This window comes from Crocodylus siamensis, chromosome 7 (genome assembly GCF_052110815.1).
Source record: "Crocodylus siamensis isolate JL-2025a chromosome 7, ASM5211081v1, whole genome shotgun sequence".
NCBI classification, from domain to species: Eukaryota; Metazoa; Chordata; order Crocodylia; family Crocodylidae; genus Crocodylus; species Crocodylus siamensis.
The window spans coordinates 76,967,682-76,984,062 of NC_143401.1; the positions used below are offsets into that span (position 1 = coordinate 76,967,682).

At 39.6% G+C, this 16,381-nt stretch overlaps 1 protein-coding gene across 5 annotated transcripts in view; it reads right to left on the reverse strand.

Moving 5' to 3' along the window:
- Positions 1–3,137: 3,137 nt before the first annotated feature.
- PTPRE (protein tyrosine phosphatase receptor type E) overlaps positions 3,138–16,381 on the reverse strand; it is a 251,092-nt gene continuing 237,848 nt past the window's right edge. For all 5 annotated transcript variants that reach the window (XM_090057753.1, XM_090057751.1, XM_090057752.1 and 2 more), the window contains 2 exons: positions 8,829–8,964; positions 3,138–7,930 (listed from right to left, as the gene is read on the reverse strand). In XM_090057753.1, the coding sequence (XP_089913879.1) occupies positions 7,856–7,930; positions 8,829–8,964 (211 nt within the window). In that variant the 3' untranslated portion in view covers positions 3,138–7,855. The remainder of the gene's footprint in view (positions 7,931–8,828; positions 8,965–16,381) is intronic.

The following is a 16,381-nucleotide window of genomic DNA, read 5'->3' on the forward strand; positions in this document are numbered from 1 at the left end:
AGTGTACAATTGAGAGGTGCTCGTATGAAAAGACCATCCTCCTCTAGCCCATTATGTTGGTTTTAACAGGAATACAACAATGAAGGATTCAAGTGACCAAGTATATTTGGTTCATTGTTCAATGTCATTCTTATAAACCTGATTGAGATATATATAATCATCTACTAGGGCAGGAACATGGTTCTTTGAAAAGAAACATGGGCATCAATCTGAAGCCAACTATTACGTTCCTACAGGCCAGAAACCATAAAGACAAATTTAGACTGAAGGGAGCATTCATTACTTGATATTAAATAATATATATTGTAATATAGATGCTGGCTTCTGGAGTTCTTCTCTCCAGTGATTAGGAAAAATTTACACCCAGGTCTTATGTTTGCTACAGCTCAGCATCCTTTAATAAGTAGCTAAGTGAATATAATATTAAAATAGTTTCTCATATTGTAAACAAATTAAGGGCTTTTTTTGTATAGTTGTATAGCTTATTGGGGCCTTCATCACAATTTGGATCTCCAGCAGCTACTGAAACACATTTATTAAACATTAGTAGAAGTGCATAATCATACAATTTTGGTTTTAACAATCAATATTTATTATTTTAAAATTTGATTTCCTTAATTTAATCCAGAAATTATGATTACGTCTGGAAGACTAGGAATGCAGTCAATAAAAATGAGGCAAACATTATTGGCAAAGAAATATTTTAATTCATAGGATTCAACAAGAACTGGAACTTAGGTAAGTTAAGTTGTTCTATATGGTTCTTTATGCACAGAGGAAAACGCTAGAGAGGTTTAGAAAGGTTTTAAAACTAGGTGACAATGCATCTAGAGCAGTGAATCCTACTTCTCTACAGGGGGCTCAACTGGATGACCCTTGAGTCCCTTCCAACTGTACTCTATGAGAAGCCTCATACCCATTCTCTCCTTCCTCTCTCTGTTCTACTGATGTTGGAATGCCTACTTGTAGCAGGCCTGCGCCCCACTCACTGTGACGCTGGCATCCAGGTGGCCGGTCTGCTGGCAGATTCGCCACCACCATGGGACCAGAAGAGGGCCCATGGATTGGTCCAGTGCTGAAAAGCTCCCTGGATAAGAGAAGCTCAACAGCCGAACTCTGGGGGAGAGAGGAGGGAGCACTGGCCGTACCTCTGGACATTCTTTCTGCGACTGGAATCCCTTCATGGTGCCTGAGAACACCCTTATCTGCAGTACTGAAGTTTTTTCAGGGGCAGAAGCCCCACAGAACCAGACAATGCCATGGACAACTAAACACCTGAGAGGGAGAAACCGAGTGTCAGCATGGCAGTGGTAACTGATGGGTCAAAAGGTGCGGACTTGATGATGATCTCACCCCCTCATTGCTTCGCTGACAGGTATACCCAGGGCAGCTGGGACAGGAAGAAGGCCACCAAGAAGGATTGGTGGGACCCACAGGAGGAAAGAACCTGTCTGATACCCCTGTGGCTCCAGCTGATGTGTTGGGGTGGCTGCGAATCCAAAATTACCCCTAGGGAGACATTGGACTCACAGAGACCATACAGGCATGAAAGAACATCTTGCAAAACACTCCAGTATGTGGTCGGGCACAAGCCAGTCTAGAACATCAGCTTGCTTGGGATATGCCTACCGCAAGGGAGTGCATGAGAGCCATGCGAGGCACACCACATAAAGATCAGAATGCTGAGAAAATGTGACAGATGTGGGCAGCATTGTTGCCCTGCTCGCCCACATCATTCGAGCACTTTCAGTTCTAGTATTGTTAAGTTGCCAGTTTTTCAGTTGGTGAAGTCATAACCACAGTTCGGTTAAGAGCCGCAAGGACAGGCCTTCCATGAGAGCAAATAGTGTCACCTAAGGCTCATCCAAGATATCATGAAGCCCAAATCGGACAATCTGAATGGAAAGGAGTGGGGTGTAGGGGAGGAGGAACCCCGCAGAAGAAGTACCAGCTGAGTTGCCCGAGGACAGAGAATAGCACTGAACTACACCTCCAGGTAAAATGTCAAACAACATCAAGTCATGGCAGCCGAATAGACCCTGCCCCCCGGGTAGCGTGCCCAGGTGGGCTGGGCATGCTAGCAGCAGTGCTGTAAGTGTGGGCCTACCACGCTACTCTATCACTTCAAAGATCACATCCATTCATAACTTCCTCATACTCATTCTATCCAGCACTTGTAGGGCCTTGCGTTTGTCTGCCTAACACTGCCCAACAATTTTATAGTCTTACAGAGGCCCCTTTTATTCTCACATTACCCATCTTGGATCAGAGGGTACTAATCACATCACAGATCACTATGGGCTACTTCACTGGGACTAGTATATTCTGAGGGAGCAAGCAGAGAAGGATTAACCTGCCTGCCTTCTCATAGCCCCCGCTTCCCCTCTCCACAGCACTACTGCTAGGCTGCTGCTTCTTCTCTGGGCTTAGCCTAACCAGAGAACCCACCCAGAGGCAGGGCACTGGTGGCCAGGCGGGCAGATTAACTTTTCCCTGCTCCCCTGAGACAGACAGTGCAGACAGCTACAAGTAAGCAGAGGCAGGGAGGCAGAGAGCAGGGAACTGGGGCACTGGGGAGGGCAGAGGGGACAGTTAGTCAAATCTGGGGCAGTAGGGGACAGGGGTGGGTGGGGTGTTTACACTAAGTGGTAGGCTAGAGTAGCTACATCTTAGTGTATCATGAGCTGGGTAACATGGATCAGAGATAATCTTGCTTTGGAGTTGCATAACATTAAGATGCCTAATGAGTGCTTAAAACTACTTTCAGGTATTAATGTGTAGACAGCCCAGGTGTTAAGAGCTCCAGGAATGTACCCCAAATTACCATGTAGTAAGGCCTAAGAGGCCTTGTAGGACTTAGCTCAGAATTGCTGTCTTGAGTTATTTTGTATGCATAACACATACAAAGTTCTGGTACAACTTTAGGCAGGATATTTCTCTCACTCTGAAAAAACTACAGATTAAAATTACTGGAGAATAATTTATCTATGTAATGGATTCTTAACTCCTTTGGAATACTTAGTCTAAATGAATCTATAGTACATGAATGAAATTAAGAGATTTAAAGAAAGAAATACAGTCTGAAAATGAAAACGAAGCTTTGTTCTTGCATCAGAATGTATTAGATCTTGCAATTTGCATATACAAATAATTCAGCAACATTCACTGGCATTATAAACACAGCAAGATCAAATTATAAATGTAATAAAAGAAAATATCAATAGTAGCTGAAACTGTATAATACATACATATTTTATAAAGATTTGACAAATTAAATACAGTTTGGTTTTACAGAAAAGTTTCAGTAACTTTACATTAAAAATGATACTAGGGAAATGAAGACATTTCAAAATAGTCAACACACAGGTGGCCAGGCTCATTTTAAAAGTTTAAAAAACGGATACATAAAAATATTTTTAAAAACACTGGTAATTACAGTATGCATTTTTTGTTAAGGACTCAATTCAGCAAAGCACTTAAAAGTACATGCTTCCAGAAAAATGAAACCAGCCAGACCTAAGCCCATATTAAATGCTTTATTGAATAGAAATGGACTTACAGCATGTGCTTAAATACTTTGGTGAACTGGAGTCTAATGTAACACATAAAAATAGACAGTCAAGTCAGTCACATAGTGACCAATAATGCATGTAGATCAGAATGTACATTTTCTAATCACTATTTGGCATTTTAATGCAATTCCATGCAACATAGAAAATGTAAAAGAAATAATCCTTATTACATACCCATTAGATTGTTGTATTAAATAAAACAGCTTTATTTAACTAAAAAATGGAAAACAAGCTTTCTAAATTACAGCAAGAAATGTCATTGTTTAGCCATATTTATGACTTTTGAAATATTTTATGGGAATTTCTTTTATACTTCAGACATCTTTAGGTTAGACATTAGGAAGAAATTTTTTTACAATAAGGGTGGCCAGAGTCTGGAATGGGCTTCCAAGACAGGTGGTGCTATCACCTAACTTGGAGGTCTTCAAGAGGAGGCTTAACAATCACCTGGTTGGGGTCGTCTGACCTCGGTCCTCTTTCCTGCCAGGGGCAGGGGGTCGGACACGATGATTCATTGGGTCCCTTCCGACTCTAGAATCTATGAATCCTTATAACAGCAGCAGGAATTTCTTCCTATTTTAGTAGTGATGGAGCCATGATGGTCCAGAAAACATGCGAGAGGCAAAGACTTTTGTGGGTGATATCTTTTATTGTATCAACTTTATGGCTGGAACAGACTTAGCCAAGCTTTCAAATACAGTGCATTCAAAAAAGGGTACAAAGCTTGTCTAAGACTATCCCAACCATGCAGTTCGTTCCATAAAAGATACTACCCGCAAAAATCCTGATCCCTTGGTATTTTATTTAATTGTAACCAGACTATTGGTTTTAGTACCTGATACTTTGAGCATCTAGAGATAATTAACCTGCTGCTTTATTAGTGCTTTGAAAAGGCATCTGTTACAGTGGACTCATATGTCCACTTGGAATTACCCTGCAGTCAGTGTGGTAATCTTTATATACAGTCTGAGCTAGCAGATTTCACTGCATTATTATTGATATAGGATACCATCCAGAAAAATTCATGGAACATTACAGACAGGTCATTCACAGGGCATAACAAGATAACATAGGATTGTTAAATAAAAATGTAGGCTGAATATCATGAAACTCCTTACAGTGAGATCTGTTGCCACTATAGAATAGATTGCCTCAGGAATCCATTTAAAACATGACTGGACAGTCATTTGAGAATTACTGTACAGAATAATCCTGACTGAGGAATGAAATAAAGTGTCTTATCAGCATCAAATCTGTACCATACTTAGTTGTTCCCTGTACTACAAATGGTACTGGCTTTTTGTAACTCAGTTTATTTCATGGCTTTTATTTTGATACATTTTATACTTTCAAAACATGCCAAAATTGAAAGCTTATTTAACATTTTTTTAGTCAAATGAAGACTTCTTCATTTTAAATGTATCCATTAATAACAACTCACATCAAATGTTTAGTCAAGCAACAAAACTGCTGCAGTTGTTAAGTGCATAATTACTGTACAAATAAATATACAGAAGTGCATTACTGGGAAGACAACAAGCAGTAAACGGCAGTGTTCAACACAGTGTGCTTAAAAACGTTTAACCCAAACCTTTTTCTGTTCACTATGTAATAAAAGAAGAGGTGTGAACACCTTTATCCTTTGTGTTATTAAAAGTCTGACTTTACTTATTTCCAGACATAAATGAACATGGAACAAAATAGTGCAAGAATAATGTGAAGAGATCAGTTTATTTTTAAATAAGGCTTTTACGTTTTCAGGAGAAAGTCAACCAATTGAAAATGACAGACCTATTGCATATTAGATACTTATGTAAGTTACTTGTTTTTGTGCTCATTAAATTTAGGTAAGCCTTTTAAAGAGTGGGAAAGCTGCTTTAAAATATTTCAACATTCAGATGCCTTGTGTATTTCCAACCCCCAAAGTAAATCCTGTTCAGGGTTATAATAAAGATTTTATTTATTTTTCTTAGTAATAAGGCTTTTCAATAGTATTTTCATTAAAAATATATCTATATACACATACTTTTTTAGATTAAGGAAAGACTTTCTTTTTAAATGGGGAGAGGATATTTTAGGAATGGTTTATAAGAGCTTCTTCCTATCAACAGTTTACTATTGATACAAGTGGCATTTCCCTATTAAAATGTTTCTCAAAACTTAATAACAGATGTTTGTATTTACCTTTTTGCTTGTTCAAGTAGAGAGACTGTAAGTTTCTCTTTCTCTCCCCTATAACTATACACATCATAACATATTTTATCAAACATATATGCTTGTGACAAAAGAAAAAAATCCCTTGAAATAGTTGGCAGAAGCTCATGGGTAGCAAAAATATTTGCAGCTGAATTTAGTCTTCTGATGTGCAAAAGATTCTCAAAATAGTGAAAAAACCCTCACCCATAAATTAAAATACTGTATTTATTTTGAAAAGAAACATTTTAATAAGTTGCATTCCATTTAAATAAAAGCAAAATAAAATGGATATTTAAGACCATGCTTAAATGGAGCAATTTACTGATTCATATCTAAGACCCCTAACACATTCATCTAAAGGTGCCATGGGATCTGATCTCTGAATCAGAACCCTCTGAATCGATTCGGTGAGATTCAGAAAGATTTGAACATAGACACAGCTTTAAATGTTTTTTCTACATACCTCCAGGTAGCAGGCAGCTTGTAAATGCTGTGATGCTGGGCACATGGACTGTCCCACAGAAGCATGGGGGGGCTCCCCAGCGTGCTCAGCAGGAGACCCGGAAGTAGATCAGATGCCAGAGAGCATGCCAGGGGCCATCCCGTGCATCCCAGCTTGGCAACTGGTGACTCCTGGGTCTGGGGGGGGTACTCAGGGTCCCCCCCACGACCAATCGCTGAACCAGGGGGGTGGGTGGGGTGGGGGGCAGCATGCTCCCCGGTGGACCCAGAAGTACTTCCAGTCCACTTCCGGGTTCACTGCTGAGCATGCAGGATGGGGGTGGGAGGAGGCACGCTCCTGTGGGATGTTCCATCCACCGCAGCATCACAATGTTCACGAGCCGTGCCCGGTTCGTTGAGGTATGTAGGAAAAACATCCAAAGCTGCATCTATGGCCGAATCACAGGTTCTCTGAATCAACATCGAATCTTCAGATTTGGCCGAATCAAATCAGGGACAGTGATCCCAATCAATGAATCGAATCACTCCCTGATTCGGCTGAATCCGAATCAAATAGGTTCTGTTTCATACACCCTTACTACCTACTATATACGGACTATAAAAAAACCACACTGTTGTCAATATTTATATTAAAGTTGAAGTTGGGTTGTACATTATTATATGGTAGGGGCCAAATCACATCTCACAGTAGGCACATCTACATGTGCACTTTACTGTGGAGTAGACTAATTAGCAAAGCATCACTGTACTTGTGCATTAAACTAATTAACTCTGCCATAAGATAGTACTGTCAGGGAGAGTACTGTCTTACAGTGGAGTAAATAACTGCACTGAAATTCAGGTGTAGACAGTGATGGGGTGGCTTGCCTGCTGGCTAGCCATATGGCTCTGCAGATTCAGCATCCTCATGCCCCAGCCAGCTCCTCTGCTGCTTGATGCCACCACCTGGAGCCTAGGGCTGACCCCTTGTGTCCCCTGCCAGCCCTGGCCCGCTCTACCCCAGCTCGAATTGAGGACCCAGGAGCAGTCTAGTCCAGCTCCGACAGGTCCAGAGTTCACCTTAATTTCACATGTAGATGCACCCGGTGAATAGCACTTTAGCCTGTAAAATGTGTAGTTGCTTCTAGTGAAGCTATTCATGGAGCAAGCTGCAGCTCAGTGCGACTAAGGGTATCAGAATATGACTTGAAAAATCAATTTTTTGCTACTGACTTCAATGTGAGAAGGTCCCGGGTCAAATAAAAATATTTGCTACGATTCAGTTTTCTATATGAAAATAAAACAGCTTTGGAAAATTTAAATGCTGAAAATTTAATCACTGACATATTTTAATTAAAACATTCAATAAAGGTAAAATTGAAGATTTTACCATTATTTAGAACAAAGATGTATATAACATCTTATACCACATGGATGTATTTATTGTATATGAACACTTAATATTAAAAGATATCTGCTTTATCAACCTACAAGTTTATGCAGCAAATGTAACTTTGAGAACAAAATGCAAAGTAATACCATTAATGGTATGAGTCAAGAATCAGAATGAAAAATATGAAATAAATTAACAAGATTTACAAATATATACATTGGCTATTAAATTAAAAAAAATAAGGCAGGCAATTTCATTTAAAATTAGCATAATCAGAAAATATATCAATGAAATCTTGTACCACTTTGTAGCAGAATTCATACTGTTCCTAAAAGAGAGAGAGAGAGAGATTCAAATTTACTTTGTATGTTATGATTACGTTAGAATAATCACATTTAGGTACATCAGTTGGAAAAGTACAACACACTCTAAATTGTGCAGGCTTATGAAAAAAAACCAAATTCGTCTGCCACGTTGATCCACATTTTATTATTTATGGTTATTGTACAAAAGGTTTTTATGTACAATTGTATTTGCTTGCAAAATGTATAGTCTGCACTGATGGTATTTTAGTGCAACTGAGTCTGGTAGCAGTTTGGGGCAAAACGGGGGAATTTGGATTGGAAGGCTGAAAGTGGTGGTCATCTGTAAGAAATCTTTTTTTCAAATTAAAAGTTATCCAATTTGAAGAAAGGGAAGATGGGGCTACACTATTATCTAATATTGGCTTGAAGGGGGCAAAGAAAGGGCCAAATCCTGCTTCATTTTTGAAAGAATGGACTGACGTGCTTAAGACTAAGGGAAAGTTTAAGACTGAATCCCAAGTGGATGAAGATGCTTCCCTGAAGAGTAATATAATTTCTGGGCTTAGGCACTTAAGACAAACCTGTACTCAGTATTTTCTGCTGGCTAGGGCAGGTGATTCCCTAGTAACTGTAACAAATGCTCTTCTGGGGCTCTTAACTCTCTCCAGGCATTGTACAGTAAACCTAAGTGCTCAATATTGGGCCTGTGAGTTTTGCCACAGATCCAGAAATTGCACACTGCAAACTATCACTAGAAAAAAAAACCATTTGGATAATAACAAGCACAACTTTTAGCAAAGCTTTTTTTTTTTTTAGAAAAAATAAAACTAGAGATTTTTGTTCAAAGCAGTTATACAATATTTATTTCAGCCAGTAAAACATACACCTTTTGACAAATATCCTTATTGTTAAATACCTTACCAGTGTTTGCACCATGTGTGGCCTTTGCAGTCGTAAGCTCTTCACAGCTTGAAATACATCTAACAGCCCTTCAGCTTTTACTCGTTCCAGAATATTACTGAGTGCTATGAAAGTACCTGTTCTTCCAGCTCCAGCACTGCAAGAGAAATATATTTCATTTGCTTACCAACATATCAGGGCATGCCATACAAATAGTAAGAATGATATTGTGCATAATAATTAAGGTAGAATACCAAAATTCCTTGTTTACCAAGTTCTTTGTTATCATTCGCATAGGATAGTGACATAGTTATGTTTAGAAAAGAGTTGCATTTAATTTTCAACTAGCCTGTTACTATAAAGAGGTTATACCCTACAAATGCTTATTCATATGTTCATTTATAAAAATGTGAAATTCCCTACAAATGTGATATTCCCTACCCTACAAAAGTCAAGGCACTACATACGTGCAGAGTTAAATGTATATCTATATACTTTTCAGAATTGGGGCCATAGTCCTCATTGACTTGTCCCTGTTTGCCGCTGTACATCTGGTAGACATGAAAATGAAGTCTTGTCAATGGGTAAATCTTGCTATACTGCATAAGGGGACTGTGCAGTCCTCTCCAAACAACCCTGTCACTGCAACTAATTCCTTATTATTCCAACCACACATCTCCATTATATGGATGACCAGGACTTACTGGAGAAAACTCAACACAGCTTTTGTAAAAGCAGGTTACGTCTCACCAATCTACTAATATCTTCTGAGGCTATCATTAAGGGTGGATCAGGGTGACATGGTTGATACAGTGTAGGACTTCTCAAAACCTTTTGACAAAGGTTCAAAGGCTCTTATTTGGAATTAAGCTGTCATAGTATTAGAGGTAAAGTCCACTAGTGGACTGGAAACTGGCAAAAGTCCAATACACTGAGAATAAGCATAAATGACCAGTTCTCATGAGGGAGAGGGGTGAGCAGTGAGGTGTCCCAAGGGTCTTTGTAGGGCCTGCACTAGTATTTAATATATTGATAAGAGATGTGGAAAGGAAGAGGAGGAGTAGAATGCCCAAGTTTTTGGATGACAGCAAATTGTTGAAGGTCATAAAAAAAAAAAAGCTAAGAACTGCGGAAGAACCTTGTAAAACTCAGCAGGTAATAAAATGGTAGAAGATATGTGGATATGTGAAAAATGTTATATGTGGGGGATTTTTAATTTTGGGGGATCTCTTATTCACTTTGTGTGAATATGAAGGGAAGATATTTTGATTGACCAAAAAATGGTTGCCCCAATTTTAAGCTTGGGCTCATACTGAAAAGAAATATTACTGCTGCTAACCATTTCTTCTGAATTTTACTTTTTCCCCCCTTTTATTCCTTAAGGAGGTTTCTCTCTCTCTTTCTCCTGCTACCCTTTCTCTTATTTTGAATCTCATTTAGTGTTAAAAATTTGGCTTTGTTCTTGCTTCATCACAAATTAAAATGCTACTCCTGCTACTCATTTGAGATTATGAATCAGTAGAAAGAAAATAAGGCTGAGCATTATTTATCATCACTGGAGCAGTTATGCTTAAACAATGTCAGTAAGTTCATATTTTGTCTCCTAAATTCACTTGTATCCCAAAAAACCAATTAGGTCCAATAGATGCCAACTAGCAGTGACCAGTGACTGGGAATCACTAGACAAATCGTTTCTATCAAAAACGAGGAAAAAACTGGGAATTTGAGAACTACTGATAAAGCTAAGTAGAATACAGAAAAGTTTAATTCATGTCTCCAGACCAAGGATAAATACAAAATAATTTATTAAGTCTGAATTTTTAACGTGTGTTAATCATTCATAAGGAGATGAATGGTAATCACCATTAGCAGTCACTGCTTTTTTCTTTATTTTCATCAAATACAAAATCTTTCTGATGAGCATGCCCTCATGAAAAGATTAAGTGCAAATGCATGTATCCTCAGCTGTATACATTAAAGCTTGGTAGAAAGAAAAAGTGAACAGGTATTATGAATTAGATGTGCTATTCTCCACAGACAATTACTTTTGTCAGATTAAAGACAAATGCAAAATCTAAAAAGGTTCAGATTTATATGTAATTAGCTAATCCTTAGCAAAACTGTCTCAAAGGCTGGTGAGTGACACACTTTTGAATAGGTCCAGAGCTGCAGGGAAATGAAAAAAATGCTTTAAGAATATTAAAGTATGAAATATATTTTATAAACGTACACACAAAAGAGATAAATAGATTACTTTTTCACTTATGTCTGAAACATGTAGATATATGGAAGACTTATTATCCATCTATTTCATCCCCCATATTTCCAATACTGTCTCCGACCTACACAAAAAACTCTTTTTGGCAAAACTGACAGAACCAAATATGTTTAATCTCTACAAAAGAATCTAAGAACCTAAGTGTAATTGGATGTAGATTCAACTTCCATGAGAAACGCAGGGTGAAAATCTGTGTTATACAGATTTCTCATACTTGTTCTTCCTTCTTTTTCCATCAACCCCATAACAAATCTGAAGAACTTTAAAAGAAAAACATTTTAAGGAGATGGGTCTCTTAAACTTGGCTCATGTTATTTGTTGAGGGATGAAAGATTCAAAGACAATGTATAGTCAGATGGGATAATCTGCTGTGGCAAAGAGAGAAATCAATGGAAAGGATCCTTAAACTCCACCATAGTCCATTGAATCTACAAGCGAATACCACTTTAGGGTAGAAAGAATGATGAGGAAAAGCACTTTAGACTACTAAAGAGAAGAAAAGCTGGAGAACAAGAGGCAGCTACAGGCACATTTAGGTAGGTTTGTGCGAGTAGATAGCTATTTGATCCAGCTTCAGATCCAGCCGCTTCAAATGCCGGGGATCCGATCCGGAGCTCCAGACCAGGTTCCCACTTCGATCTGGCTGAAGTGGCTCCGAAGCTTCAGAGCTGCCTTGGAGATCCGGCCACAGGGTATAATGGGGGAATCAATGAAGTGTCTATAACTTTGTTGTTTTCTGTCCAGTTTGGATGAAACTTGCAGGGTGGTAGCTTCTGCTGAGACCATGAAGACTGCCAAGTTTCAAGAAGATCGGTGTAGAGGTTCGGGGGGAAGTGTGGGGGTGCATGTGAGGTAAGGGAGCATGTGGGGGTGTGCGGGTATGTGGTATGGGTGGGTATGGGGTTTGTGGGAGGCTGTGAGTGTGTGGGGGAAGGGTGGTTGGGGAGGGTTGTGGCATGTGTGTGTGGGGGAAGGGTGGAGGGGGAGGGTTTGCCCACAGCCCCCCCTGTGTCAAGCAGAGGCCCCCCTCCAGTGCTCCTCCAAGCCCAGGCTCTGTGCTCCTGACCCCAGGGCACCGGTGCAGCCCCATGCTCCTGTTCACTGCCACTTCCCCCTCCATCTGCCACCGTTGCACTTCTGCTGCTTCCCTGTCCCCCCCACCATTTGCTATTTTGGCACCACGTCCCAGCTGCATGGCTGAGACTGTAAGATGCAGCAGGAGCTGGACTGGCCTGGCCAGCATGACACAAAGCCAGCCGAGAATCACAGGGGCCAGGCTGGCTCCTGCTGTGTTCTGCAGCCTGGAGCTGCAGCTGGGAACTACGTGGTGCCAGAGCGGTAGGTGATTTCCTGACTGCGGCTGCCATTGCTCCTTCCCACGCCCTTGCTGGCCACTCCAGCACCATGTGGTTGCCAGCTGCAGTGCTGGATCATGCTGGGATCTCTGCAGCTGGCTCGGCCCAACCCTGAGGACTTGGGAGATCCCCCACAGTCCTCCCCTGCCTCCCCCCACCTTCTTATCTGAATTTCCTGCAGGCCAGACAGAATGGCCTGGTGGGCCGGATTCGGCCTATTGGCCAAAAATTGCTCACCCTGACCTAAAGACATACTGTAAGTTAGTAGCAGAAAGAAGATTAGACTTTAGCCCTTTACAACTGTCAATGCAGGATCCATGTCTCCATTTCACCCTGCTTATCATACATTACTGTTGGTATGGTATGAATCATAAATAACAAAAACAATTTTAAAAAATGTACAATTTAATCCCAACTTAGATTCTAAGACTCATTCAAATGCTCAGTAAATTTGAATGTTGGACATCCCTTCCTTAAAAACCCCTCTTCAACTACAGATTGAAATTTACTGAGGTTTAATTAGTGCAACTATTCTGTTTCCAGATGTTATATATAACATATAACAATTTTTGCCAACAGAAAACTTTGTACGTGATCATGAAACTTCCTAGACTTTTTTGCCAAATTCATTTATGAGCAATTTTTTCCCTTTTTAAATTACTTTTTGAAGGGTGTTTGCTTAGGTTTAGCTCCCAATCTCAATACATCTGAGATACAAACACACACAAAGCGATGCACTCAGCCCCCTGCAAATCTCCGTTTAGTTTTGCCTCATCAGCTCCTCCTAGCTCCCCTGGTTGGTGCAGTTCACTGAGATTCTTTCATCATCTTCCCTTTAATGTCCAAATTCAAGGAGGTGTGTTTAAGACTGTAGAAGGGAGAAGGTGAGTTAATGCTGGTAGGATTGGCCTTAACTTACTTGCAAACATACTACAGGAAACCCAGTGTCACAAAACAATCTGGTCTTTGCTTCCTGTGCAGCCTTCAGCAGAGCTACTGTTGGGTCAAGGCTGACCCAACAGGGAGAAGGATATTATACAAAAGGTGTAGTTCCCCCCTCCCTCCATCTTGAGTCATGAGCTTCCATCCCCTTCTCCATTCCCCACAGAGGTGAGGGAATGACTGGGTCCTGCTACCCACAAATGAAAATATTTTCTAGTTTTTGTCAATTTTTACATCTCAAATATAACAATTAAAAACTAGGACCAAATACTAATTAATAAATTATGCATATAAAACTATTAGCACCTGAAAAAACAGAGAGACACAGAACTGAAAAAAAAAGTTGGCAGAGGCAGGGGAAATAAAGTCAGTGCACGAGTCTGCTGTAAAATTCTGGGATAAGTGGATTAACTCAACCATAGTCCACCCTAGCCCCCCCACCCAACCCCCTGGCCGATGTTGTATCACCTTTGTTTTCAGGCGGCCCTCTAGGTAAGGCTGTTGCTTAATCACAATAGCCACTTACACACATGCAGGGAGGCTGCTCTGACGCACCGTAAATCCAGCACATTAAAGCAGACTTGATTGAGTCTGCAGAAGTGTAGAAATTAACTGAGTGACATCTGCAGTGTCACATGTATCAGCGTCCCTGTGCTGAAAAATGCCAGCGAGGTGCTTTGAACTACTGTTGAATGAGCTTTAGTTCAATGCATCCCACCACCATTTTTTCAGCGCAGGGACGTTGATACATGTGACACTTTGGTGTTTTTAATTAGCATGGCTCGCTAATTAAAGCGCCCATCTGCCCCATTTCCTGGGGCATGTCTATAAACACTCAATGTGTAATAATGCAGGTTTCCCTTGCTTTATGCAGTACATGTGTTCCTGGAAAATGGTGCACAACTCAAATTCGCATAAAGGGAACCCACTTTACAATGTAACAAATAAGGCTACATCCCAAAACTTGGACTGTACTAACCGCCAGACCCATTTCCAGCACCTTTACAAGACAAAGCAACTGATGGGCCAGGGAGAGGGGTAGGAGATAAGGTAGCGGGATGCCTGGCAGCCATAATGGGGATGGCAGTTACAGAAACACGTGTCACAGACAAGGGAGGAGCGCAGATCCACACAGGAGACTATATTTTGGTACACGGCACTCCCACAATGCACAGTACAAAGCAGCTGACTGCAGGCTTCCACCACACCAGTTGCATAAGAGTGAATTTACCTCACGTATAATGAATTTTTGATATAAAAAGGGTCATCACATAGGAGTGAATCTGCACGTACAGAACCCACATAAAGTGAGGGAAACCTGTATTTGTTTCCCCATTCTCAAATAATCCAAGTTTTAGTTGAGGAGAAAACCTGCCCCAGTGCACTATAAGATGTGGTCTTTATTGCTGAAAAAACAGGGAACATAATAATTCTGCCCTTTAAAATAAACACCTAAACACTGCTTTCTCATATGAAAAAAAAAATTAACAGCAAATAAAAACATGGCTAAAATCTTTGGCTTCAAGAACTTCACTTTTTACTCCAGATGTTCTATAAACTTGAAACTATTTCCCAATCTCTCTCTTCTGTAATGCAGAGACCAATAAAGACTTACTTGGAGTATATAGGAGTTCCTCTCCACCTTCTCTGCTTTAGCTTGGAAAGCTAAAGTAAAATGCAAAAAACTATACCATCTATGAAGCACCGAAGTTTAGTTATTCCAACATTTTTTTAGTTCTAATTGTCCAATTTTATTTTGGAGGACTGTAATCTTCGATCAGTCATAGGAGTGTTAAACAGATTTGTTCTTAGCAGTTTCTGTTTTAATTTGCAAGTAATCTGCATAACAATGATTATGGATGATAAATGATGCAGTAATATACTTATATTTTAAGGGATCAGGAAAAGCCTGTTAAGCCTATTTTTATTTTTAATAGTTTTCATGCAAATATAAGTAGCTCATCCATGATCTTTAGAGTCATCTCTTTCTGTCAGAAAAAGATATCAAGTGGATAATTAAAACTTGTTTTAACGATTTCTACAGTAAAAGTTTACTTTTCTATATGCAATAGTATTTAAAATCACACATATTGTATGGTTGACTAAAACCTTTACTTCTGAGGGTTGTGATTATTATAATCAGGAGTATGCAACCACGAAATGAGAGAGAACATTCTGTTTAATAGACATAATATTAAAAAATAAATTCACTCTAAATTGGTCCTTTCTGTTTAGAAAATGAAAGTTGATCTTCCTAAGAATAAAGTGTGACAGTTATTCACCTAGCATCAAAAGTGATAGCTCCACTGACCTTAATAGAGTCATGGCCCTATAGTTCAACTGAAGAACTCTTAATGGTTTCATTCACCTTCTCAGTGTGTGGACATACCCACCAAACTGGACTTATCAGCTAAGGCACTTGCAAACTCACACTTACACTGGAAATTCCTTTAGCCTCAAAATACATATGTGCACATTAATTTGCACTTTGGAAGTGGTTTGCATTAGCTCCTCCCCACCACTTAATATCTGTGTCCATGTGTGGCTGAGAGATGGTTCAAATTATATGCCATAAGAACATGGGCATAGGCATTTGCAAGCACAATGGCTGTCTTTCTGAACTACATGCTGATGTCAATCCATATAGTTGAGAGAAGGAGAGAATGCTAAGTCTTAAAAGTCTTGAAATATTGTTTCATCATTCTAGTGGCAGTTTGGAATAATCAAATGTACAAGTTCAGGGAGAAATACATAACATTAAGTTAATTCTCCAAAGGTTTCTGGGTCTGAGAAGATGGAAATATTAGATGCAATAGTTCATAGACATCTAATGTACTGCAGTAATCAAAGAGATGAATATTAGTCAAAAGGACTGCTTTTCTCTCTACTGATTGGCTAAAATTGTCCCGTATTTTAACCACTTTAATTAACATTCAAAGTCTTGACTTACTAACAGATTTCAAAAAGTAACTGCCGGAATCCACTGTCAAAATGAAGAA